The 23731-nt window shown below is 40.3% G+C and overlaps 1 protein-coding gene across 1 annotated transcript in view; it reads left to right on the forward strand.

Moving 5' to 3' along the window:
- LOC121576965 (protein O-mannosyl-transferase TMTC2-like) overlaps positions 1-23475 on the forward strand; it is a 211002-nt gene extending 187527 nt beyond the window's left edge. The window contains exons 11-12 of the mRNA XM_041890594.1: positions 742-805; positions 20997-23475. Of these exons, the coding sequence (XP_041746528.1) occupies positions 742-805; positions 20997-21176 (244 nt within the window). The 3' untranslated portion in view covers positions 21177-23475. The remainder of the gene's footprint in view (positions 1-741; positions 806-20996) is intronic.
- The last annotated feature ends 256 nt before the right edge of the window (positions 23476-23731 follow it).

Here is a 23731-nt window from a genome sequence, read left to right on the forward strand (position 1 = left end):
TAAGTTTAATAGCGTAGCATATTGTGGATGGAGATGATGAGCATATGGAGGACATTCTTGTTTTGACTGGAGCTTTTACTGGAGCATCTACTGACTAAACACTTCTAGTCTTCTGGGATTCGCAGGAGAACCATCTGTCTAGAGGTGCCTTCACCTTACATTACTGTATAGTTTTCACTGCATGTTTTGTTGTTGTGTTTGTACAGTACGATTAGATATCATTATATTATGCTCCCAATTTTAGTATAATACATAAACTTGCAACACATTTTCACATGGGTTTCTGTGATAATCTCCTTCATAGGCCTCCTTCCTAGACCTCAAATCCTCACAACCCCACTGACCTTCAGTACCAAAAACAATAGATGTGTTTACATAGAAGACAGGGGACAGGCCTTTGAAGTGATGTTTGTTCTTACTAAGGCAGTAGTTGATGAGAGGCCTATTGTAATGACACACAGTTCAAAGGTCATTACACAAAGGTTGCGACCCAGGATATAATGAAAACAATCAGGGCATGCTGTATACCACTCAGCATGGGGAGCTGTCTGCTGAAAGTCCTGGAAACAAATTGCCTGTTTCATTGACTCCTCTCGTTGCTACACGGAATTCTCCCCTTAGCCTGCCCTTACTGACCCCGAAGCAACATTAAACAGACAGAGTTCAAGGTCTCTTCTGAACCCTCTGAAGTTCGAAGCAATAAAGATCAGTGATGATTGCTTTTTGTGCTTTTCTTTGCAGACAAGCCAGTCTCAACGACGCAGCCGAGAAGTATTACGGACAGGCAGCCAGCATAAGACCCAACGTGAGTATATCAACCTCTAATGACCCATTATTACTCAACATGATGGACACTCTGTCTGCAATCACTGCCCTGCCTGTTCCCTCACAAAGGCCTGCATTGTCAAGTCATCGGAGCTCCAAGAAAGACATGGGTTAAGTTGTCCTGAGCTCTAAGGTTTGTTTGTGTAGCATCAATCAGGGACTTCAAAGGAGGGGCTAGGGCAATTTAAGGGTGGTCAGATTGAGAGGTATAATGATAATAACACTTAGTCACAGAGCTTTGGTGTGTGGATAATGAATAGACCCATGTAACTGAGTATCATTTGACAACACAGATTTGAATTTGTTTGAACTGCAGTGGAGGAAATAATGTTTGGCATCTGTGGTCTTAATGTTAGTTCCATCCTGATTAGAAGAAATCACTTGTCAAGGAACAATTCAAGTTTGTCTGGACAGTGTCACCCATTGTGATGTTTGAATCAGCCAACAGAAATGTTTCCTGTAGATATAAACGTACAAAATACCCAATTTACACCGTTTGCCCACCATGTTTATGTAATTGTAGAGAGTGAAAATGTTGCAAATAGTTGTGTGGTGTCAATGGACTATCTTGTATTTGTGAGTCCCAAACTCCCACCCTTTTAGAGCAGCAAAATCCTAATTATTGTCATAATTCAAAGGAATGCATGAATAGAGACAGAGACAGGACACCAAAGAGTGGAAGGTGAAGTGTGGAGATCATTTCCATAACTCAGTGCTACTAAAGGTGAATTTAGATACCCCTTGTTAGGGGGAAAAAAGTGTACGATTTTGTCTTTTTTTACATAGCGAAAATCTCTGAAACCCTTAGCAGAGGCACTCCAGAGACAAAAACGGCAGCCGGGCCTGATGGAGAGGAGGTGATGAGGGAGGGAGAAAATGGACAATGGTAACAGCAGTAGCCTGTCAACATACACCTCACTATGTGTGCTACACGGCACACTCATAGCCTAGTTTGAGCAGAATATCATCTGTCGGGCAGCAAGAGCTTGCAGCTCAAACAACTGGTTGTCCCTGGACTAGCTCACAGCGGTAGGGTAGTTAAATTGAACTAGTTTCTCATAATTAATTAAAAGAATGCATCAGTGATTTGTATTTAAGGCACTGCATCGCAGTGCTAACTGTGCCACTAGAGATCCTGGTTCGAATCCAGGCTCTGTCGCAGCCGGCCGCGACCGGGAGACTCATGGGCGGCGCACAATTGGCCCAGCGTCGTCCAGGGTAGGGGAGGGAATGGCCGGCAGGGATGTAGCTCAGTTGATAGAGCATGGCGTTTGCAACGCCAGGGTTGTGGGTTCGATTCCCACGGGGGGCCAGTATAAAAAAAATATATACAAAAAAATATATATATATGTATTCACTAACTGTAAGTCGCTCTGGATAAGAGCGTCTGCTAAATGACTAAAAAATGTTTAAAAAAAAATGTATTTCCTGCAACTTTCTGAAGAAGTAAGGCCTGTTTGTGTGCGCCCGTGTGTGTTGTGTTGCCAGTTAGCATGCCGAAACAGTCATTTCTAAGGCTTTCCCTAAAACCCTTCCCAATTAAATGTTGACTCCAAAGTAGGCCTACCTGGCAGAATGATATCATGATGATTTATAACCTTCAATCGGGTGGTCATTTGTTCTTGCAAACTCAGCCATCACATGTACACTAGGCTTACTGTACATTGTACAGTACAGAAACACCACTAGCCAAACAAACAGTATCTTGCTAGGTGAATTAAAGGGCAACTACACCCTCCCAATTTTGTATTATTTTTATTTTTCCCAGACCTCAAAAGTGGTTGCCTGATGTGGTATAAGCATTGTTGTTTAATCATCAAATGTTGCAGTTTTTGAAAGTGAAAACCTGAAAAAAATAGGACAACTCGTAAACCTTGAAAACAGAATTTGCCGAAAAGTAACAATGATTTTATAAATGATCATGAAATAGCCTACCCAAAAGATGTAATGAATCATATTACACTATGTAGAATTGCAGGAAATTAGCTTCAAAATAAATAAATATTCCTAAGGCCCCAAAATTAAACTTTTGGTGGTGTATTTTATTAATCTCAATGAACAATAATTGAAATAGTCCCAAATGCAGGTTCCGGTCAGCATTTTTGCCTCCAATTTTGACAAACAAAATTATTTGGTCTTTCACAATAGCTAATGTAAGTCAGTGGAACAATTCTCATTCCTTAAAATGGGATGAAAATAGGGTAATTAGTAAGGATGGGCACGGTTAAGCGAATATAATTATTAATTAATTGAATAGCCATCTTTAATATTGCAGATAGATTTTAACTTCCATCAATGTAATTGTCTGCATCACATCCAATCCCCCATATGTTTTTATTTCTCGCAATATATATATATATATATATATATATATATATATATATATATATATATATATATATATATATATATATATACATATATACACATATACATACATATACACATACATACATATAAATACATATACATACATATATATACATATCCTTTTTAAAAATACAGTTGAAGTATTGAAGCCAAATACATTTAAACTCAGTTTTACACAATTCCTGACATTTAATCCTAGTAAAAATTCCCTGTCTTGGGTCAGTTAGGATCATCACTTTATTTTAAGAATGTGAAATGTCAGAATAATAGTACAGAGAATGATTTATTTCAGCTTTTATTTATTTCATCACATTCCCAGTGGGTCAGAAGTTCACATACACTCAATTAGTATTTGGTAGCATTGCCTTTAAATTGTTTAACTTGGGTCAAACGTTTCGGGTAGCCTTCCACAAGCTTCCCACAATAAGTTGGGTGAATTTTGGCCCATTCCTCCTGACAGAGCTGGTGTAACTGAGTCAGGTTTGTAGGCCTCCTTGCTTGCACACGCTTTTTGAGTTCCGCCCACACATTTTCTATAGGATTGAGGTCAGGGCTTTGTGATGGCCACTCCAATACCTTGACTTTGTTGTCCTTAAGCCATTTTGCCACAACTTTGGAAGTATGCTTGGGGTCATTATCCATTTGGAAGACCCATTTGTGACCAAGCTTTAACTTCCTGGCTGATGTCTTGAGATGATGCTTCAATATATCCACAAAATGATGCCATCTATTTTGTGAAGTGCACCAGTCCCTCCTGCAGCAAAGCACCCCCACAGCATGATGATGCCACCCCGTGCTTCACAGTTGGGATGGTGTTCTTCGGCTTGCAAGCCACCCCATTATTCCTCCAAACATACAGTGGGGAGAACAAGTATTTGATACACTGCCGATTTTGCAGGTTTTCCTACTTACAAAGCATGTAGAGGTCTGTAATTTTTATCATAGGTACACTTAAACTGTGAGAGATGGAATCTAAAACAAAAATCCAGAAAATCACATTGTATCACATTTTGGCCCACTCCTCCATACAGACCTTCTCCAGATCCTTCAGGTTTCGGGGCTGTCGCTGGGCAATACGGACTTTCAGCTCCCTCCAAATAATTTCTATTGGGTTCAGGTCTGGAGACTGGCTAGGCCACTCCAGGACCTTGAGATGCTTCTTACGGAGCCACTCCTTAGTTGCCCTGGCTGTGTGTTTCGGGTCGTTGTCATGCTGGAAGACCCAGCCACGACCCATCTTCAATGCTCTTACTGAGGGAAGGAGGTTGTTGGCCAAGATCTCGCGATACATGGCCCCATCCATCCTCCCCTCAATACAGTGCAGTCGTCCTGTCCCCTTTGCAGAAAAGCATCCCCAAAGAATGATATTTCAACCTCCATGCTTCACGGTTGGGATGGTGTTCTTGGGGTTGTACTCATCCTTCTTCTTCCTCCAAACACGGCGAGTGGAGTTTAGACCAAAAAGCTCTATTTTTGTCTCATCAGACCACAAGACCCTCTCCCATTCCTCCTCTGGATCATTCAGATGGTCATTGGCAAACTTCAGACGGGCCTGGACATGCGCTGGCTTGAGCAGGGGGACCTTGCGTGCGCTGCAGGATTTTAATCCATGACGGCGTAGTGTGTTACTAATGGTTTACTTTGAGACTGTGGTCCCAGCTCTCTTCAGGTCATTGACCAGGTCCTGCCGTGTAGTTCTGGGCTGATCCCTCACCTTCCTCATGATCATTGATGCCCCACGAAGTGAGATCTTGCATGGAGCCCCAGACCGAGGGTGATTGACTGTCGTCTTGAACTTCTTCCATTTTCTAATAATTGCGCCAACAGTTGTTGCCTTCTCACCAAGCTGCTTGCCTATTGTCCTGTAGCCCATCCCAGCCTTGTGCAGGTCTACAATTTTATCCCTGATGTCTTTACACAGCTCTCTGGTCTTGGCCATTGTGGAGAGGGTGGAGTCTGTTTGATTGAGTGTGTGGACAGGACGAGTTCAAACAGGTGCAGTTAATACAGGTAATGAGTGGAGAACAGAAGGGCTTCTTAAAGAAAAACTAACAGGTCTGTGAGAGCCGGAATTCTTACTGGTTGGTAGGTGATCAAATACTTATGTCATGCAATAAAATGCAAATGAATTACTTAAAAATCATACAATGTGATTTTCTGGATTTTTGAAGTGTACCTATGATAGTTGAAGTGTACCTATGATAGAAAATTACAGATCTCTACATGCTTTGTAAGTAGGAAAACCTGCAAAATCGGCAGTGTATCAAATACTTGTTCTCCCCACTGTAACGATGGTCATTATGGCCAAACAGTTCTATTTTTGTTTCATCAGACCAGAGGACATTTCTCCAAGAAGTATGATCTTTGTCCCCATGTGCAGTTGCAAACCGTAGTCTGGCTTTTTTATGGCGGTTTTGGAGCAGTGGCTTCTTCCTTGCTGAGCGGCCTTTCAGGTTATGTCGATATAGGACTCGTTTTACTGTGGATATAGATACTTTTGTACCTGTTTCCTCCAGCATCTTCACAAGGTCCTTGCTGTTGTTCTGGGATTGATTTGCACTTTTCGCACCAAAGTACGTTCATCTCTAGGAGACAGAACGCGTCTCCTTACTGAGTGGTATGACGGCTGCGTGGTCCCATGGTGTTTATACTTGCATACTATTGTTTGTACAGATGAACGTGGTACCTTCAGGCATTTGGAAATTGCTCCCAAGGATGAACCAGACTTGTGGAGGTCTACAATTCTTTTTCTGAGGTCTTGGCTAGTTTCTTTTGATTTTCCCATGATGTCAAGCAAAGAGGCACTGAGTTTGAAGGTAGGCCTTGAAATACATCTATAGGTACACCTCCAATTGACTCAAATGATGTCAATTAGGCTATCAGAAGCTTCTAAAGCCATGACATCATTTTCTGGAATTTTCCAAACTGTTTAAAGGCACAGTCAACTTAGTGTATGTAAACTTCTGACCCACTGGAATTGTGATACAGTGAATTATAAGTGAAATAATCTGTCTGTAAACAATGTCCTAACCGACTTGCCAAAACTATAGTTTGTTAACAAGAAATTTGTGGAGTGGTTGAAATAGGAGTTTTAATGACTCCAACCTAAGTGTATGTAAACTTCCAACTTCAACTGTATATTTCCCTTTATTACTTTCCAACCCCACCACCCCTTCCCTAATTGGAGTAAACTAGTGAACAACAACGCTTAGGCCTCTACTTCCAGCGTATAAATACTAAATACATTTAATGGACACAGTCAATTTTACAATAATTATATTTTGTTTGTTTTTACTCCTGAACTTCCTCAACCTATACGATCATTTTCATGATGTCCATCCGGTTTGCTTCTCAAGCCATATATTTCTAACTGTGCTCTTTCACAAAATCTCTCAACCTATAACCTATATACTTATTATGGACACAGTATGCTTTACATTAGTTATCTTGTTGTTATTAGTTGTTGTTAGTTGTTATTAGTCCCATCCTTCAGCTCCATTCAACACCTCCCATCTATCTCTTAACACAATCCATATTGGATTTCTATTTGCCATATATTTTTCAACTGTACTGTGATGTTTCACAACAGTTCTGAACCCTTCTATTCTCATTGTTTCTACAGATTGTAAATTGAAAATAATGTATTATTGATCGATTGACTATGACTTTTCAGATCACCCAGTAGTGTTATCTACAGGGTTAGCCCAAGGTAAATATTGCAATCCTTCAGCCATTCCTGGACCTGTGACCAAAAACAAGCTACAAATGGACAGTACCAAAACAAATGATCTAATGATTCTGTCTCTTCGCAGCAAAATCTGCAGAGCTGGGAAGATTGTGTCCCCCATATAAATAACATTCTATTGGTAGCAAGAATTTTGTATCATATAATTTAAATTGAAAAATGATAAGTTTTGAATCCGGCGTCGTTTTGTCGATCAGTTCATAAACACAATGCCATGGAATCGGTACATCAAAAATCTCTTCCCAACTATTTTGCAATCTATGTGGGATTGCTGTCAATCCTTTGGTCCTTAAATGAAACTGGTATACTTTTTTATTTATCACAATTTTCTTTAACCAATTATGTTCTTTAATGCAGGGCCAACAGACAAGTTCCTTACTTTTTCCCCCTTCCTCTTTCCTCTTCCGTTTTTGCGGTAATGCTGCAATTATTTGGTTGTAATTTGGGGTAGAGCAGACATTTCCATATGTTTGTGTTAGCTTCATGTTCGACATAACTCCACCAGTCCTACCTATGATATAATTTACGAAGATTATACCATTTTAAAACATTTTTTCAAATAATTACATTTTTTAAATCAATTAGTATATTTGAGTTTAACCACAATATTTGTTGCATTATTTGTTCTGTCGTTTCTGGAGGATTAAATTGAAATTGCAACCAACTTTATATGGCTTGTTTTAGAAATAGTGATATTTGGGAGATTTCCTTTTCAAATAACTAAAAGTGAGAGGTTGTAATCTGAATAAAGGGAAAAGGCCATTCTTGAACATTGGGTGAGACAATCTTACTAATTTGCTAGATAACCAATTTGGATTTAAGTGTAACTTATATGACTGAAGCTTTTAGTGATAGGTCTAATGCTTTAATATTTAATCATTTCTGTCCTCCGAATTCATATTCATTATATAAAAAGGCCCGTTTAATTTTGTCTGGCTTGCCGTTCCAAATAAAATGGAATATGTTTTTCTCATATAATTTTAAAAACTGTTCGCTAGGCATAGGCAAGACCACAAGCAAATAGGTAAACTGGGATAGTACTAAAGAGTTAATCAGGGTGATTTTTCCACAAATAGACAGGTATTTACCTTTCCATTGTAGCAAGATCTTATCTATTTTTGCTAACTTTCAATTAAAATGTATTGGAGTGAAATCATTTATTTCATTTGGGTTACGTATTCCAAGTATATCCACATCACCATCATACCATTATATTGGTGAACAACATGGAAATGTGAAAATTTTATTTTTTAATGATCCAATACGTAATATAGTACATTTATCATAATTTGGTTGTAATCCAGAGAGGTTAGAAAATGTATCTAGATCCTCTGAGGCTGTGGAAGGATTCAAGTTGTGGATTTAAAAGAAAACATGAATCATCAGCATACAATGACACCTTTGTTTTTAAGCCCTGGATTTCTAATCCCTTGATATTATTGTTGGATCTGATTTTAATAGCTAACATTTCGATGGCCATAATAAATAGATATGCCGGTAGTGGACAACCTTGTTTTACTCCTCTTGAGAGTTTAAAACTTTCGGAGAAATAGCCATTATTTACCATTTTACACCTATTGATACTATACATCATTTTAACCCATTTTATAAGAGTTTCTCCAAAATTGAAATGCTCCAGGCATGTATATATAAACTCCAGTCGTACTTTATCAAATGCCTTTTCAAAGTCTGCTATGAATAGCAGGCCTGGTTTCCCAGATTTTTCATAGTGTTCTATTGTTTCCAGTACTTGCCTTATATTATCTCCAATGTATCGTCCATGTAAAAAACCTGTCTGATTAGAATGAATAATGTCAGACAATACCTTTTTATTTCTATGCGCTATACATTTTGCTAGGATTTTTGCATCACAACACTGAAGTGTAAGGGGCCTCCAAATTTTTAAATGGACTGGATCTTTATATTTCCCACTTGTATCCTGTTTCAGTAATAATGAAATCAGACCTTCTTCTTGAGTGTCTGATAATCTACCATTTACATAGGAGTGGTTAAAACATGCTAATAACGGTTCTCTGAGTATATCAAAAAAGGTTTGGTATACCTCGACTGGTATGCCATCCAACCCTGGAGTTTTCCCAGACTTAAAGTATTTAATTGCATACAGATGTTCCTCCTCTGTAATTTCACCTTCACATGAGTCTTTCTGTATGACTGTTAATTTTACATTATCAATAGAAAAATATCCCTACAATTAGCTTCAGTTACAGGAGATGGAGGCGACTGAAACGAAAACATATGCTTAAAGTGCTTTGCTTCCTCCTTCAAAATATCATTTGGTGACTCATGGGTGACTCCGTCATTTGTAACCAGTTTCAGTAAATTATTTTTGGTAGCATTTCTATGTTGAAGATTACAAATAATTTTCCCCCATATTCCATCCAGTTTGCTTTATTTTTATAATATATTACACTTGATCTTTCTTGAATAAGTTTCTCCATTTCTTTTTGTTTTTCCTCTAATTTATTCTGAGCCTCTGTTACAGTTTTTATTGCTATCTATCTGTTCTGTTAGACCTTCTATTTCCTTTGTTAGTATGGACTCTTTTGACCTACATTTTTTTTGTTTTCTAGATGGGTACTGAATTGCATGGCCTATAAAGGCACATTTAAAAGTGTCCCATACAATAAGGGGATTTGCTGTACCTATGTTATGTCAGAAAAGATCAGTTATAAATTCCTCTGTCCTAGTTAAAAACAAGTTATCATCCAATAGGCTTTGATTAAATTTCCAATATCCTCGCCCACGTGGAAATTCAGTAAGAGTAATGTACAGTGGGGAAAAAAGTATTTAGTCAGCCACCAATTGTGCAAGTTCTCCCACTTAAAAAGATGAATAAGTATTTGGTCACCTACAAACAAGCAAGATTTCTGGCTCTCACAGACCTGTAACTTCTTCTTTAAGAGGCTCCTCTGTCCTCCACTCGTTACCTGTATTAATGGCACCTGTTTGAACTTATCAGTATAAAAGACACCTGTCCACAACCTCAAACAGTCACACTCCAAACTCCACTATGGCCAAGACCAAAGAGCTGTCAAAGGACACCAGAAACAAAATTGTAGACCTGCACCAGGCTGGGAAGACTGAATCTGCAATAGGTAAGCAGCTTGGTTTGAAGAAATCAACTGTGGGAGCAATTATTAGGAAATGGAAGACATACAAGACCACTGATAATCTCCCACGATCTGGGGCTCCACGCAAGATCTCACCCCGTGGGGTCAAAATGATCACAAGAACGGTGAGCAAAAATCCCAGAACCACACGGGGGACCTAGTGAATGACCTGCAGAGAGCTGGGACCAAAGTAACAAAGCCTACCATCAGTTACACACTACGCCGCCAGGGACTCAAATCCTGCAGTGCCAGACGTGTCCCCCTGCTTAAGCCAGTACATGTCCAGGCCCGTCTGAAGTTTGCTAGAGTGCATTTGGATGATCCAGAAGAGGATTGGGAGAATGTCATATGGTCAGATGAAACCAAAATAGAACTTTTTGGTAAAAACTCAACTCGTCGTGTTTGGAGGACAAATAATGCTGAGTTGTATCCAAAGAACACCATACCTACTGTGAAGCATGGGGGTGGAAACATCATGCTTTGGGGCTGTTTTTCTGCAAAGGGACCAGGACGACTGATCCGTGTAAAGGAAAGAATGAATGGGGCCATGTATCGTGAGATTTTGAGTGAAAACCTCCTTCCATCAGCAAGGGCATTGAAGATGAAACGTGGCTGGGTCTTTCAGCATGACAATGATCCCAAACACACCGCCCGGGCAACGAAGGAGTGGCTTCGTAAGAAGCATTTCAAGGTCCTGGAGTGGCCTAGGCAGTCTCCAGATCTCAACCCCATAGAAAACCAGCAACAGTGTGTGACAACCTTGTGAAGACTTACAGAAAACGTTTTACCTCTGTCATTGCCAACAAAGGGTATATAACAAAGTATTGAGAAACTTTTGTTATTGACCAAATACTTATTTTCCACCATAATTTGCAAATAAATTCATAAAAAATCCTACAATGTGATTTTCTTGATTTTTTTTCCTCATTTTGTCTGTCATAGTTGACGTGTACCTATGATGTAAATTACAGGCCTCTCTCATCTTTTTAAGTGGGAGAACTTGCACAATTGGTGGCTGACTAAATACTTTTTTCCCCACTGTATATGCCAATTATATGATGGTCCGACCGCATTCTGTCCCCTATCAACACTGTTTTAACTTTTGGTGCCAGCGAGAATGACATAAGAAAGATGTCAAGAAGACTAGCTTGATTGAGTCTCCGCCATGTATATCTCAGTAGGTCAGGATATTTAAGCCTCCATATATCTACTAGTTCTAACGTATCCATTACAGTCATGATTTCCTTAAGAGCATGAGGGTGATAGTTTGTAGTGTGATTTCCTTTACGGTCCGAGCAGATGTTACTTAAGTGTTAATTTTTGGATAACATTTTTTGGGGGCCTATTTTAACAATGAAAAAGCTTTGTCTAAATTAAATTAAATGATCCTTGTGACATTTTACCTACAAGGATATACCATGACATTTTAACAATTCGACCCCTGACCGTCGTTTACATGTGAATTATAATTGGGAGCATGTCAGGAGTGTGTTGGAGGCCGTTGGTTGAAATTCTTCCTGAGAATCTGATGGTCTCGTCAGTTCGGTCTCCTTTGACACTAGCAAATCATAAGCCAGTCACCAAAGAACGCGGGGTGTTCCCAAAGCATACTTTTTGGTGCCCACGTGGACAGAAAGCAAATGCAGTGTTGAATTTGATGAAATGCAGACGATATCATCATTTGATTTCTCCTCCATAAAATGTTGTCGGTAACAGCGCAATGCATCAGATTAGGGGGGTCCGGGGCTGTGTGTCACACTTTTTACTCGCTAAGGTTAGGGGAGAACGGAGGCTGTGTCACTTTTTCTTTTACTGGTGGGTATTTCTCAACACCAGTAGGCCTATAGGCAATCGCATGAGACTCTTTTCAACATTATTAGAAAGACCAAGGTCTTGGGTTGAAATGGGTTCCCTTTTGTCCTTATAGCTTATTCCAAAATGGGAGATATTACCTATCAAAAACACTGTCCACTTGAAATAAAGAAATTAATGTAGCCTACAGAGTCTTAGAAATAGCCAGGTTACTTTGATTAAACAATATTGTTTACAAAATTAAGCAGTTTATACTATAAGTATAACCTATTATATAACCATCGCCAACTGAGCATAAAAGCTAACGATGATGCTAATTTCCACGTCTTGACCTAGCAACTCCGAAATAAGTTTGAAAAATAGCTATCCCTTTCCTCATTTCAACAAACAGGCAAATCGACAAATCCAGGCTCTGTCGTAGCCGGCCGCGACCGGGAGACCCATGGGGCGGCGCACAATTGGCCCAGCGTCGTCCAGGGTAGGGGAGGGAATGGCTGGCAGGGATGTAGCTCAGTTGGTAGAGCATGGCGTTTGCAACGCCAGGGTTGTGGGTTCGATTCCCACGGGGGGCCAGTATGAAAAATAAAAAAAATGATGTATGCACTCACTAACTGTAAGTCGCTCTGGATAAGAGCGTCTGCTAAATGACTAAAATGTAAATGTAAACAATTGTTCATGAATATCCTACTCCCATAATTCAAACAATGAAAATACCAAGACTTTACTTTCACCTCCCATAAAAACACACAAATTCCCTTCACCTCAAAGTAGTCACACATTTTAATCTTAAAATGACTAGACTACACAGCACCCTCTAGATTGGGAGTAACAGACTAAACTATACTGTGAAAACCAAACTATGTAACACCCAACCCCGGTCACCCCTATTCCCTGTGCAGTTATTAGAATAGTTATTTCGCTGTTTAATCCCCGATGTTGTTAGACCAGCGAAAGTAAAAATGTGAAGATTGGGACACTCAAGTGAGTCTCCATGATTAGGCTATCATAGATGGAGTTAAGGTGAGCATTTTGTCCAATAAATGAATGACTTGCATGCACACACTGGCAGTCCCTGCTGTGAAGACACTGTTATTATTGTATAGGAGCTCCATTCTTCTGGTGCTCAGCAGTAAATATGAGAAAAAGATAGAGCGTAATGCTGAAGCTATGCAAGCCATCCAACCGTACCTGTAGAAGTCATATTTAAAATTAGAATCTTCCACACTGAGATGTGTGAAGATGTGAGAAGATTCTTGTTTGTGATGCTTGAAGTGTAAAGTAAAAAGTCAGAACATTGGCTGAGATACGGAGCAGGAAGATCATATGTATCTTCTTTCCTACATGGTTGTCTATTTCAGGAACAGATCATCATCGTCATTTTCACATTTTCGTCTCTTAACATCCACAAATACTGTATGTAAATATGCATTTGATGGAACCAAGTCCAAAAACAGAGGCAGTTTTAGCCCAATGTGGTCAAATAGTTGGGACGCCTCCTTTGCCATTTGGCCTGCTTACAGTGGAGGCTAGATAATGATTGAGGATGTTCATCCATCTTCTCCAGTATTGCCCTTTGTTCTCTCCGATGTGACTTGACTTGGACCATTTTCCTGTCTATCTTCATTTGTCATTGCATGCTATGCTTCAGCCTCTGTATAGCTTGACTGCTTGACTTTTCAAATTATATCAGTGGGTCCATTCACTTTGAGTAGGACTGGACGATTGACTTAACTCAAGGGCTTTGGTGCCTCAACCCTCCCCCGTCTCCTTCTGTCCAGAGACCAGCCTATTAGAGGCCTACATAGGTCACCATAAAATGACAGCATCTGCAGTCTTTAGGTTTGTCTGGCCAATTAGATATGGTCCCTATGCTTTCTATTTACAGTGGCATTAAGGAGGTTTATGGCCGGTCATTGCTCCCTCCTCATCATACTCCCATGGCTTTAAGCAGCTGTTTCTTCTGAGGTCCGGCGAATATATTCCACATCTGGTGGTGTCACGACTACATGCCAGAGAAAAGGGTAGCATAGGGGGGGCGGAGGGTCATTGGGGCGGGAAGGGGGATCTTTTGAAGCTCGGCTGCAGCAGGACTAAAAGGAAAAGTAGGAAGAGCAGTAGAATCCCTACCCAGGAGTCCTTGCACACCATTCTCTAATGTGGAAGTGTCTTGTTTGAGGATATGAAGGCCTGTGATGCTATTTCATTGTGTTCAGCCAGATCTTCTCCTCTTCTCCTCCAGGGGTCACAGCTTTAACTTCCCCTGATTCTTCACTCCCAGACAGCTGGTTTCAATTTGTCTTCCTCAAGACAGTTACTATTTAGTATTTTAGTATTTTATTAGGATCCCAATTGGCAGCAGCTACTCTTCCTGGAGTCCAAACAGATCTACTGTACATTACATCAAACAAAACATTGTGCATTATACACATTTATATTGCTCCATTATTACATTACAATACTACATTACATTACTAAGAATAATGTGTGTGTGTGTGTGTGGGTCTCTTCACAGTCCGCGTTGTGCCATGAGGTGTTGTTTAATCTGTTTTTTAAAATAGGATTTCATTGCTAGCTTGAGTTACCTGAGGTGGAAGAGAGTTCCATGTAGTCATGGCTCTATACGCTGAGTGTACACCTTCCTAATATTGAGTTTCATCCCATTTTGCCCTCAGAACAGCCTCAATTCGACTGGCTTGGCCTCTACAAGGTGTCGAAAGCGTTCCACAGGGATACTCGCCCATGTTGACTCCAATGCTTCCCACAGTTGTGTCAAGTTGGCTAGATGTTCTGGGGATGGTGTACCATTCTTGATACACACGGGAAACGGTTGAGCGTGAAAAGCCCAGCAGTGTTGCAGTTCTTGACACACTCAAACAGGTGCGCCTGGCACCTACTACCATACCCCGTTCAATTCAAAGGCACTTAAATCATTGTCTTGCCCATTCACCCTCTGAATGGCACACATACACAATCCATGTCTCAATTGTCTCAAGGCTTAAAAATCCTTCTTTAACCTGTCCCCTCCCCTTCATATACACTGATTGAAGTTAATTTAACAAGTGACAATAAGGGATTATAGTTTTCACCTGGATTCACCTGGTCAGTCTATGTCATGGAAAGAGCAGGTGCTCCTAATGTTTTGTACGCTCAGTGTATAGTACTGTGCAATTCCTAGCCTTTGTTCTGGACTTGGGGACTGTGAAGAGACCTCTGGTGGCATGTCTTGTGGGGTATGTATGAGTGTCTGAGCTGTGTGTTAACCGATAGAACAGACAGTTCGGGACTTTTAACATGTCAATACCTCTCTCAAAGACCTGTAGTGATCTCTCCTCTACTTTGAGCCAGGAGATATTGATATGCATATTGTTGATATTAGCCCTCCATGTACATTTAATTACTTTATCTACTTCCCCAGAGTCAGATGAACTAGTAAATACAATTTTTATGTCTCTGTGTCCAGTATAAAAGGAAGTTTGAGGTAGTTTCGCGAGCCAATGCTATCGTTAGCGCAATGACTGGAAGTCTATGGGTACCTGCTGTGTTCAGGCCTATGTTCATTTATGTATGGAAAGGAATGAAGCCAGTCAATCTTGTCTGACACACAGGCAAGGTACCCATCCAGCTCCCCTGTACCTTGTGACCTTTTGGCCATCAGGTGATGACAAGAAATCATCTTCATCAGATGAATGCTGTCTCTGTTGCGCTGTCTCGTCCTCTGTCATTTTGTCAAGATGATGCTTCAGGATGACCAAACCTGTATAGTGGTAAATATACAACATACACATAATGAATATTTCAGCAAATTCTGCTTTATGTGGCAACTTAGTTAATCATATCACTGACATTACATTAGCCCAAACACAGACTTTCCGTACTTATTATTCTCAGAAACAGAGACTGAAGTGAGTTTGTCAGATGTTCTCAGACCTAAAAAAGTACTGTCTAGCTGTACTTATTGTGTAGACTCACACAGTTATATGCACAGTTAGACTTACAGAGTCTCTGGCTTTTAGATGAACATTATCCTAATTTACACAAAGTACAGTACATAGCTAAAAATCCTAGGTCTAAATACTGTATGTCATCACCAAGCAGGCTAACGTTGGCTAGCTAGCTAGCTAACTTAGCTAGCTCACTTGCTGATGTTAGCCTAATGTTGTTAGCTAACCCAGATAACTTTCATAGCTAGCTAGCTAGCCACCACCACTAATAGTGACATTGACGTGCTAGCCATATAGGCTAACATCATCAGGTGGTGGTTAGCCATGTAGCTAACTAGCTAACTTAGCTGCAAGAATAGCTTGCTAATGTTAGCATGCTAGACAACTAAGCTAATGTTAACATCCGTAAGTTAGACTATTAGATAGCTAGCTATACTAGCTTCTAAAGCCATCTATAGCGAAATGTTTGATCATTCATAGCTAACTAGCTAGTTATCTTACCTCTACAATGTTTCCTCAAGTTCGAGGCAGAGTTTTTGAAGGCTGCTACCGCCGCCATCCTGGGTAAGAAAAGCTTGCATTGCATGGCCTCTCCTGTGCTGTGCTTGAAGGAGAACTGGTCACAGTCACAGTCTCCTCCGTCTCCATTGTTTTCACACACACCGCTTTGATAGAAACCTTTCCCTTCTTTCACGATACGTCTCAAACTAAACTAACTAAGATATTTGATTTGATTGGTCACTGACTAAACAACGATGAGCTCGCATAAACTCATGTCTAATATTATGGATAGCCTACAAAATTGTACTCTGTAATGGATGGTTTTAAAAGGGTAGCGAAGTACAATACTTCATTCAAAACAGACTTAAGTAAATACTCAAAAAAGTACCAGTACTCAGAAAAGCTACTAATTTACAGTAACGAGAGTATTTGTAATTTGTTACTTCCACCCCTGATTGAATGGCATATGGCTGAAACAGGAGCCACCTACTGTGTGTCATCTGACTGTGGTTTGGGTGACTCCTCCACCTCTCCTCTGAGTGTATCAGTCAGGCCAACAGTAGTACAGTGGGCATCTCCATTGGTGATGCGGGAATTCCACCTCACACACAGTGGAACCACTCCAACACCACAGAGGAACAATAATACACATGGTATCACCACTACCGATGTGTGGCCCTTTCGAATAACAAATTATGTGATTTTTTTTTCGGTGTGGTCTGTTTTTGGTTAGCATTTTTCTGGGGTCTAGTTAAAAAGCTCCATCTTGCAAATTGGTCCAGAAAACCTTATTCTGTGGTTTGACCCATCAATTTCAGGGTCAAATACAAGGTAATTTAATTTATTACTCAGTTCACAATTACATGAACATTTTGCCATGAAATCTGGCTGCTCGTTTGATCTAAACGTAGAAAAAATGTTTTACTTCTTCTGCTGGGGAATATTGCTATAGCTACAAAAGTACCAGTCCCGCAGTCCGTGGATACCAAAGCACTTCTAAGATGAAATCACAGAACAGAACAGCCCAGAGCAGAGCTGAAAACGATTGTTACTGCAGCTAGCATGGCTCAGGCTAGTGTGGACAAAGCAAGACAAATGGCCAGACAATGGGAGAGTGTCTGTGGTTTTAATGTCCACGCCTCCAGGAACTCATTCAAGACTGGAAGACCATGTCTTTAGTCTACTCACTGTCTCCATGACATAATAAGTATTTTTGGTCCTATACCTTCAAACTAATGCTTCTAGGTCCTGGGGCTACTAGGATAAGACAGATGTATTATTAGCTAGCAGACAGCATGAGAGCATGTTGGAATTACTAGTCAAGTTTCTATTTGTTCCACACAATTAGATTATTATTTCGTCGATTACAACATACAAGGTGAAAATTATTTTTGTTTTACAGTCAAGACATACATTGAGTTTTAATTCCAGAGATATAAGTTAATTTCAACTTCTAATATTTCACAAAGCCCCTATTGTTTACACTAATGTGCATAGTGGGGTATGTTTAGAAATCTGTAGACCTCGCAGCATTTCCCATTCCGTATATAGACACTTTTTCCCTGCCATGCTACGGTATTGGCAGCAGCATCACTCCACATTGTTTTACGGTCCGAGGAGAAGAAATTAAGGCTTTTATAAACTTTTGGGGAAATTTGTGAAAATGTCAAACCTTGATAACATAAGCACATGGCATTTCATGAGGAACAGACCAATGGGTGATAATTGCTTATGAGTTATTCTATATGACTTCAAAGGCCGTTATTGGTCGTTTTATTGAGATGGATTACATTTCATACTCCTGTCTTTTATTTGTATTTTTTTGCAAATGGTAAATAATAAAAACAAACAGAAAATCATCAAGGCCCAGTTTATGAATCACGTGTACGGTATCATGTGTCATGATGCTCATGAATACAACTAGTGTTATTTCTTCCACAACATGCTGTCAAGTCAACTTTACATTCAAAACATTAATGAGTTAACCAAATGTAAAGCCATGTGCTATTACTCAGTAGCAGTAGCTTAACTACACAAGTACAATTCTGCTCTACTCCTTCAGATAAAATGGAGATCAGACGTGAGATGTGAGACACTCCCTTGGTCTCTATTTAAACTCCCAGGGATTATTTAGCTCTGAACACTTGCACTACTTTCCTACTATCCTGGGAGACTCATCCCTTGGACTGGCTCTGGTATTTGCCTCATGGCATCAGCAGGAAAAAACATTATAATATGTTCATCCATGTGCCCCACTTCAAAGAGCTGGGTTGAATTGTGGATATGCCGCCCCAAACAGGCCACAGGGACATGGAGAAGTCCTGACACAAAACTCCCCTCAGAAGGGCACTACGGCCTGGGCAGTCCGGCTGGTCCAACAGCATCACTACTGTCACAATATGGCTTCTGAGATTAAAGGATGGCCCTGTTAAGTAGGACTGTTTTAGTTGAAGGTCAGAAAAAGTACTACTTATTCCTATTGGCTGACTAATTAAAGAGGTTAAAGCCCTGGGTTGAATTAACCTATCATGACATTTGTCCTCAGTTTTGGCCATCAGACATTATTGTAATTGGTCAACTGAAAGTATGTTGAGTTGGCTGTGCGATAAAGAGGATTGAGAGTTTATTCTGTTTTGTATAGTGTGTGTATAGAAATAGAGCTTGGTTTCCGGCAATAGAATGACTCCATTCTAGTCAAACAAGCCCACCAGAATCAATGTGATAAATTTTTTTATTTTTTCAACTTTAATCAATGTCCTATCAATATTCTGTCATGCCATCTCTTTTGAGAAGTACTTTCCTTAAAAAAATATAGATTCACACATAAAGTATACTGAACAAAAATATAAATGCAACATGTGAAGTGTTTGTCCCATGATTCATGAGCTGAAATAAAAGATCCCAGATATTTTCCATACGCACAAAAAGCTTATTTCTCTCAAATGTTGTGCACAAATTCTCCTTTGGCAAGATAATCCATCCACCTGACAGGTGTGGCATATCAAGAAGCTGATTAAACAGCATGATCATTACACAGGTGCACCTTGTGCTGGGGACAATAAAGGGCCACTCTAAAATGAGCAGTTATGTTACACAACACAATGCAACAGATGTCTCAAGTTTTGAGGGAGCGTGCAATTGGCATGCTGACTGCAGGAATGTCCACAAGAGATGTTGCCAGAGAATTGAATGTTCATTTCTCTACCATAAGCCGCCTCCAACGTCGTTTTAGAGAATTTGGCAGTACGTCCAACCGGCCTCACAACCGCATGACCTAGTGTAACTACACCAGCCCAGGACCTCCATATCCAGCTTCTTCACCTGCGGGATCGTCTGAGACCAGCCACCCGGACAGCTGATGAAACTGTGGGTTTGCACAACCGAAGAATAATCGACTTCAGTGGGCAAATGCTCACCTTCGATGGCCACTGGCACACTGGAGAAGTGTGCTCTTCACGGATGAATCCCAGTTTCAACTGTACCGGGCAGATGGCAGACAGCGGGTATATCATTGTGTGGGAGAGCGGTTTGCTGATGTCAACGTTGTGAACAGAGTGCCCCATGGTAGCGGTGGGGTTATGGTATGGGCAGGCATAAGCTACGGACATTGAACACAATTGCATTTTATCGATGGCGAGATCCTGAGGCCCATTGTCGTGCCATTCATCCGCTGCCATCACCTCATGTTTCAGCATGATAATGCACAGCCCCATGTCGCAAGGATCTGTACACAATTCCTGGAAGCTGAAAATGTCCCAGTTCTTCCATGGCCTGCATACTCACCAGACATGTCACCCATTGAGCATGTTTGGGATGCTGTGGATTGAAGTGTACAACAGCGTGTTCTAGTTCCCGCCAATATCCAGCAAATTCACACAGCCATTGAAGAGGAGTGGGACAACATTCCACAGGCCACAATCAGCAGCCTGATCAACTCTATGTGAAGGAGATGTGTTGTGCTGCATGAGTCAAATGGTGGTCACACCAGATACTGACTGGTTTTCTGTTCCACGCCCCTACTTTTTTTAAGGCATCTTTGACCAACAGATGTATATCTTTAATCCCAGTCATGTGAAATCCATAGATTAGGGCCTAATGAATTTATTTAAATAGACTGATTTCCTTATATGAACTGTAACTCAGTAAAATCTTAGAAATTGTTGCATGTTGCATTTATATTTTTGTTCAGTGTAGATAAAATGACATAACTTGTATTATTTGTTATGTCCAAACATCTTTTTATGGTTTTCAGCAATGGGATGACGTAACATTCTAGATGTTCTATGCAATTAATTCCTCAGTCTAAACGGAGGACATAAGTGTTTTAATGTGCTAACAGCTCTGGCGGTCTGACTGAGTTGTACTGTATGAGACTGTTACTCTCCTGCCACTTCTGCTACTGCCTCACTAGGCCTGACTCTGCTCTCGGCACTCTACTCCACTCTCAACCATGTACTCATTCTCTTGCATATTCATCTCTGACTGTTACAGCGTCTGCTATTACTGAAGAGACCATTCAGAGTGACATTTTACCAAAGATTTTGCTATACTGCTAGAAGAAATGGTGCTGTAAAGAACCAAAATGCACCGTTCTTTTTTTGCAGTGTAGCCTTCTGTGAGATGTGCTTTTTGAGAATGACTGAACTGAACTGTCCTGTTCTTGTGTTCCAGTATCCAGCAGCCCTGATGAACCTAGGGGCCATTCTCCATCTCAACGGGAAGCTGCAGGAGGCGGAGGCCAACTACCTGCGAGCGCTGCAGCTGAAGCCAGACGACACCATCACCCAGTCTAACCTGCGTAAGCTGTGGAACATCATGGAGAAACAGGGCCTGAGGACCATGGGGCTGTGAGTTATCTCACCAGCCAATCAGCCATCTGTGCAGCAGGCCTGGGGAAGAAGTGGCCAGCTCCCTTGGAGGAGAAACTGGTGAAGTGAGGATGGAGGAGGACAGCAGAAAAAGGCACAGGACTGCAGAACGCTCCTTGTGACTCCTCACGCCTCCTCAGGCCAGGAGTAACTTCCCTGGGAGGCTGTCCATTGTGAGGAGCACTACCTTTGAATGATGACTTTCTGGAACTTTGTCCAAAATGTGTTCTCTCCCAGGATCTGTGATTTTCAACCAGAGCACTTAACTTGAAGTGGGCCATAGGTTCATACTGGAAGTCTTGTGGTTAATTAGGAATTGAATTAGTTATAGATGCTTATAAGGTCAACATTTGTCCTGGGCCAGAGTCCCAAGGCGCTGCCCTCTGAAGCAGGAACAGTGCAGTAGAAGTGAGGGTTTTTTCTCACCGTCGAATGAAGTTTCCGGTCTAATGAAGTTGTGTTCATTGGCTTCTGTGCACATCAGTGAAACTCATGGCAGGGTATTGGAGGTAACAGCTTTATCAGTTAATTCTGAAATTGAACACAACTAGATTAAGATGAATATATGTCTCTGGTGTAGGCTACTCATGTCTCCTTGGATAATTTACTTAGAGGAAGGTAGCTAATGGCAAATGACCTTCCTAGGGTACTAACATTAGCCCCCATCAGCTGGCATGCTAGTTGGAGGTTTGGACAGCAGCAGGGCTTCCCCTCCCTTCGCAATACATACTGATGTGTGCCGAGGACTGGTCTTTAGACATGATAAGAGGACAATCGGAAGCCATTGTTGATGTCTGAAATCTCCTAACCAAATAGCCGTCAAACCGATGCACTCCATTACATAACAATGCACAACCATAGTTTGTCTGAGGGAGTCTTTATATGTAATATTGCTTTGTTTGAAAATGTTCATTTTCTTTTATTTGTATGTATATATGAATGTTAATATATACAGTAAAACCTACATACAGTATAATATACAATATAGTCTGACTTGCAAGGGAAGGTCAGTGTCCACCCAGCAAGTTCAGTATCTGTAAGAAATGAAAAGAAAATCCTAGCGTCAAAACATCATGTTCTCTCACTCTTCTCAGTCTTAAATGTCCATTTTGTATATATTCTGTGTAATTAACATCTACTTGGTTGATGTCATAAAAAATTATTTACCACCGTTTGTTAACTGTATCTCCAATTTGGAAGAAACTTTATTTTGGAGAAACAGATAATCCCGCTTTGACATTATGTTTATTGTAAAGAAGCCAACAGCCACCGGGCGGTTTAATGTTTGTAAGTTATTTCTTTGTGTTATCTTGGCATATAAACCAGCTGGCACTGTGTTACATTTTCAAGTGTATGTTGAAGATAGTTCATAAGATAAGTATTGATCCATTTCACTTTAAGAAATGTGATATACCTGTACACGTTTGTCTTGAAGACTTTGCCTTGCGATTCTGACAGAAAATATACAACTATTTGATTCCAATTTTCTAGCAGATGTATCTTAATTTCGCTAAAATATTGCATTCGATACAAAGAAAACACATTTCATAATAATTGAAATGACTAGAAAAAAGCCAAAAGTATTAAAACATTGCATTTTCTTGTGCTGTCCACTTCCCTACACAGTGACACCATCCTCATAGGTCATATCCAGTGCTGTATGGAGTTAGTAGTATGATAGTTGCCTTGTTCTTTCTTGAACATTAAACATGTATGAGCCCTGTTCCACTCACTATGTGATCTCTGTTCTCATGGCTGTCTGTCAGTCTTTTGAAAGCACAGCACGGCAGTGTGTCTGTCTGGCTGGAGCTTGATAGCTCTACTGGTTGTTACTGTCGTAATGGTTGTGTTGGTCTTGACTGCGTCAACACTGTGGTGTATTTAGCTATGATCACCATGTCTATCTGTCTGATATAATGAGCTAGGTTATCACAATGAAGTATTCTACCCTCACATCTTCTCCCCATCACCACCATCCCCCATCACAAGTTGTGCTAATTTGTCTTGTGTATAAAGTGTTTATGAACAAACGAGAGTGTGTCTGAAGATGGAAATAAGTGTTTCATTCTGTGTCTCTGCTCAGGGATTTCAAGCGGTGGGTTGTATTGCAGACTCGTGCTCACAGAGCACTCAGAGAGTTTCTAAAGTTATATTTTTTGAAAGTTGTATTTGTATAAATTATCAAGATTTGTAGCTTTTGCTTTTTTGTAATATAAAAAAAAAACGATGTGCCAGAATAGACTTTCCCAATGTTGCTTCTTTTCCACAATAAAATAATGGTGTTCTGCTTTCATCATCTGCCTGAGTGTTTTGGGGGGGAAGTTTTGAAGAGTTTATTTTACATTTACTTTAGCATGTAATACTTAGCATCAAAACACATTTCCCATGACTTCCTTCTACTGTATATACTGATACAGTATATACAGTCCATACTCATATTTGCCTCATATTCACAAAGGGTATCAGACTTAATGGGGTGGTCTTGCAGACTATGGAACGGGTTTTACAAGGCATTTAAAGTTCCCCTGCAAATTTGCT

This window comes from Coregonus clupeaformis, chromosome 11 (assembly GCF_020615455.1).
Source record: "Coregonus clupeaformis isolate EN_2021a chromosome 11, ASM2061545v1, whole genome shotgun sequence".
In the NCBI taxonomy this organism is placed as follows: Eukaryota; Metazoa; Chordata; class Actinopteri; order Salmoniformes; family Salmonidae; genus Coregonus; species Coregonus clupeaformis.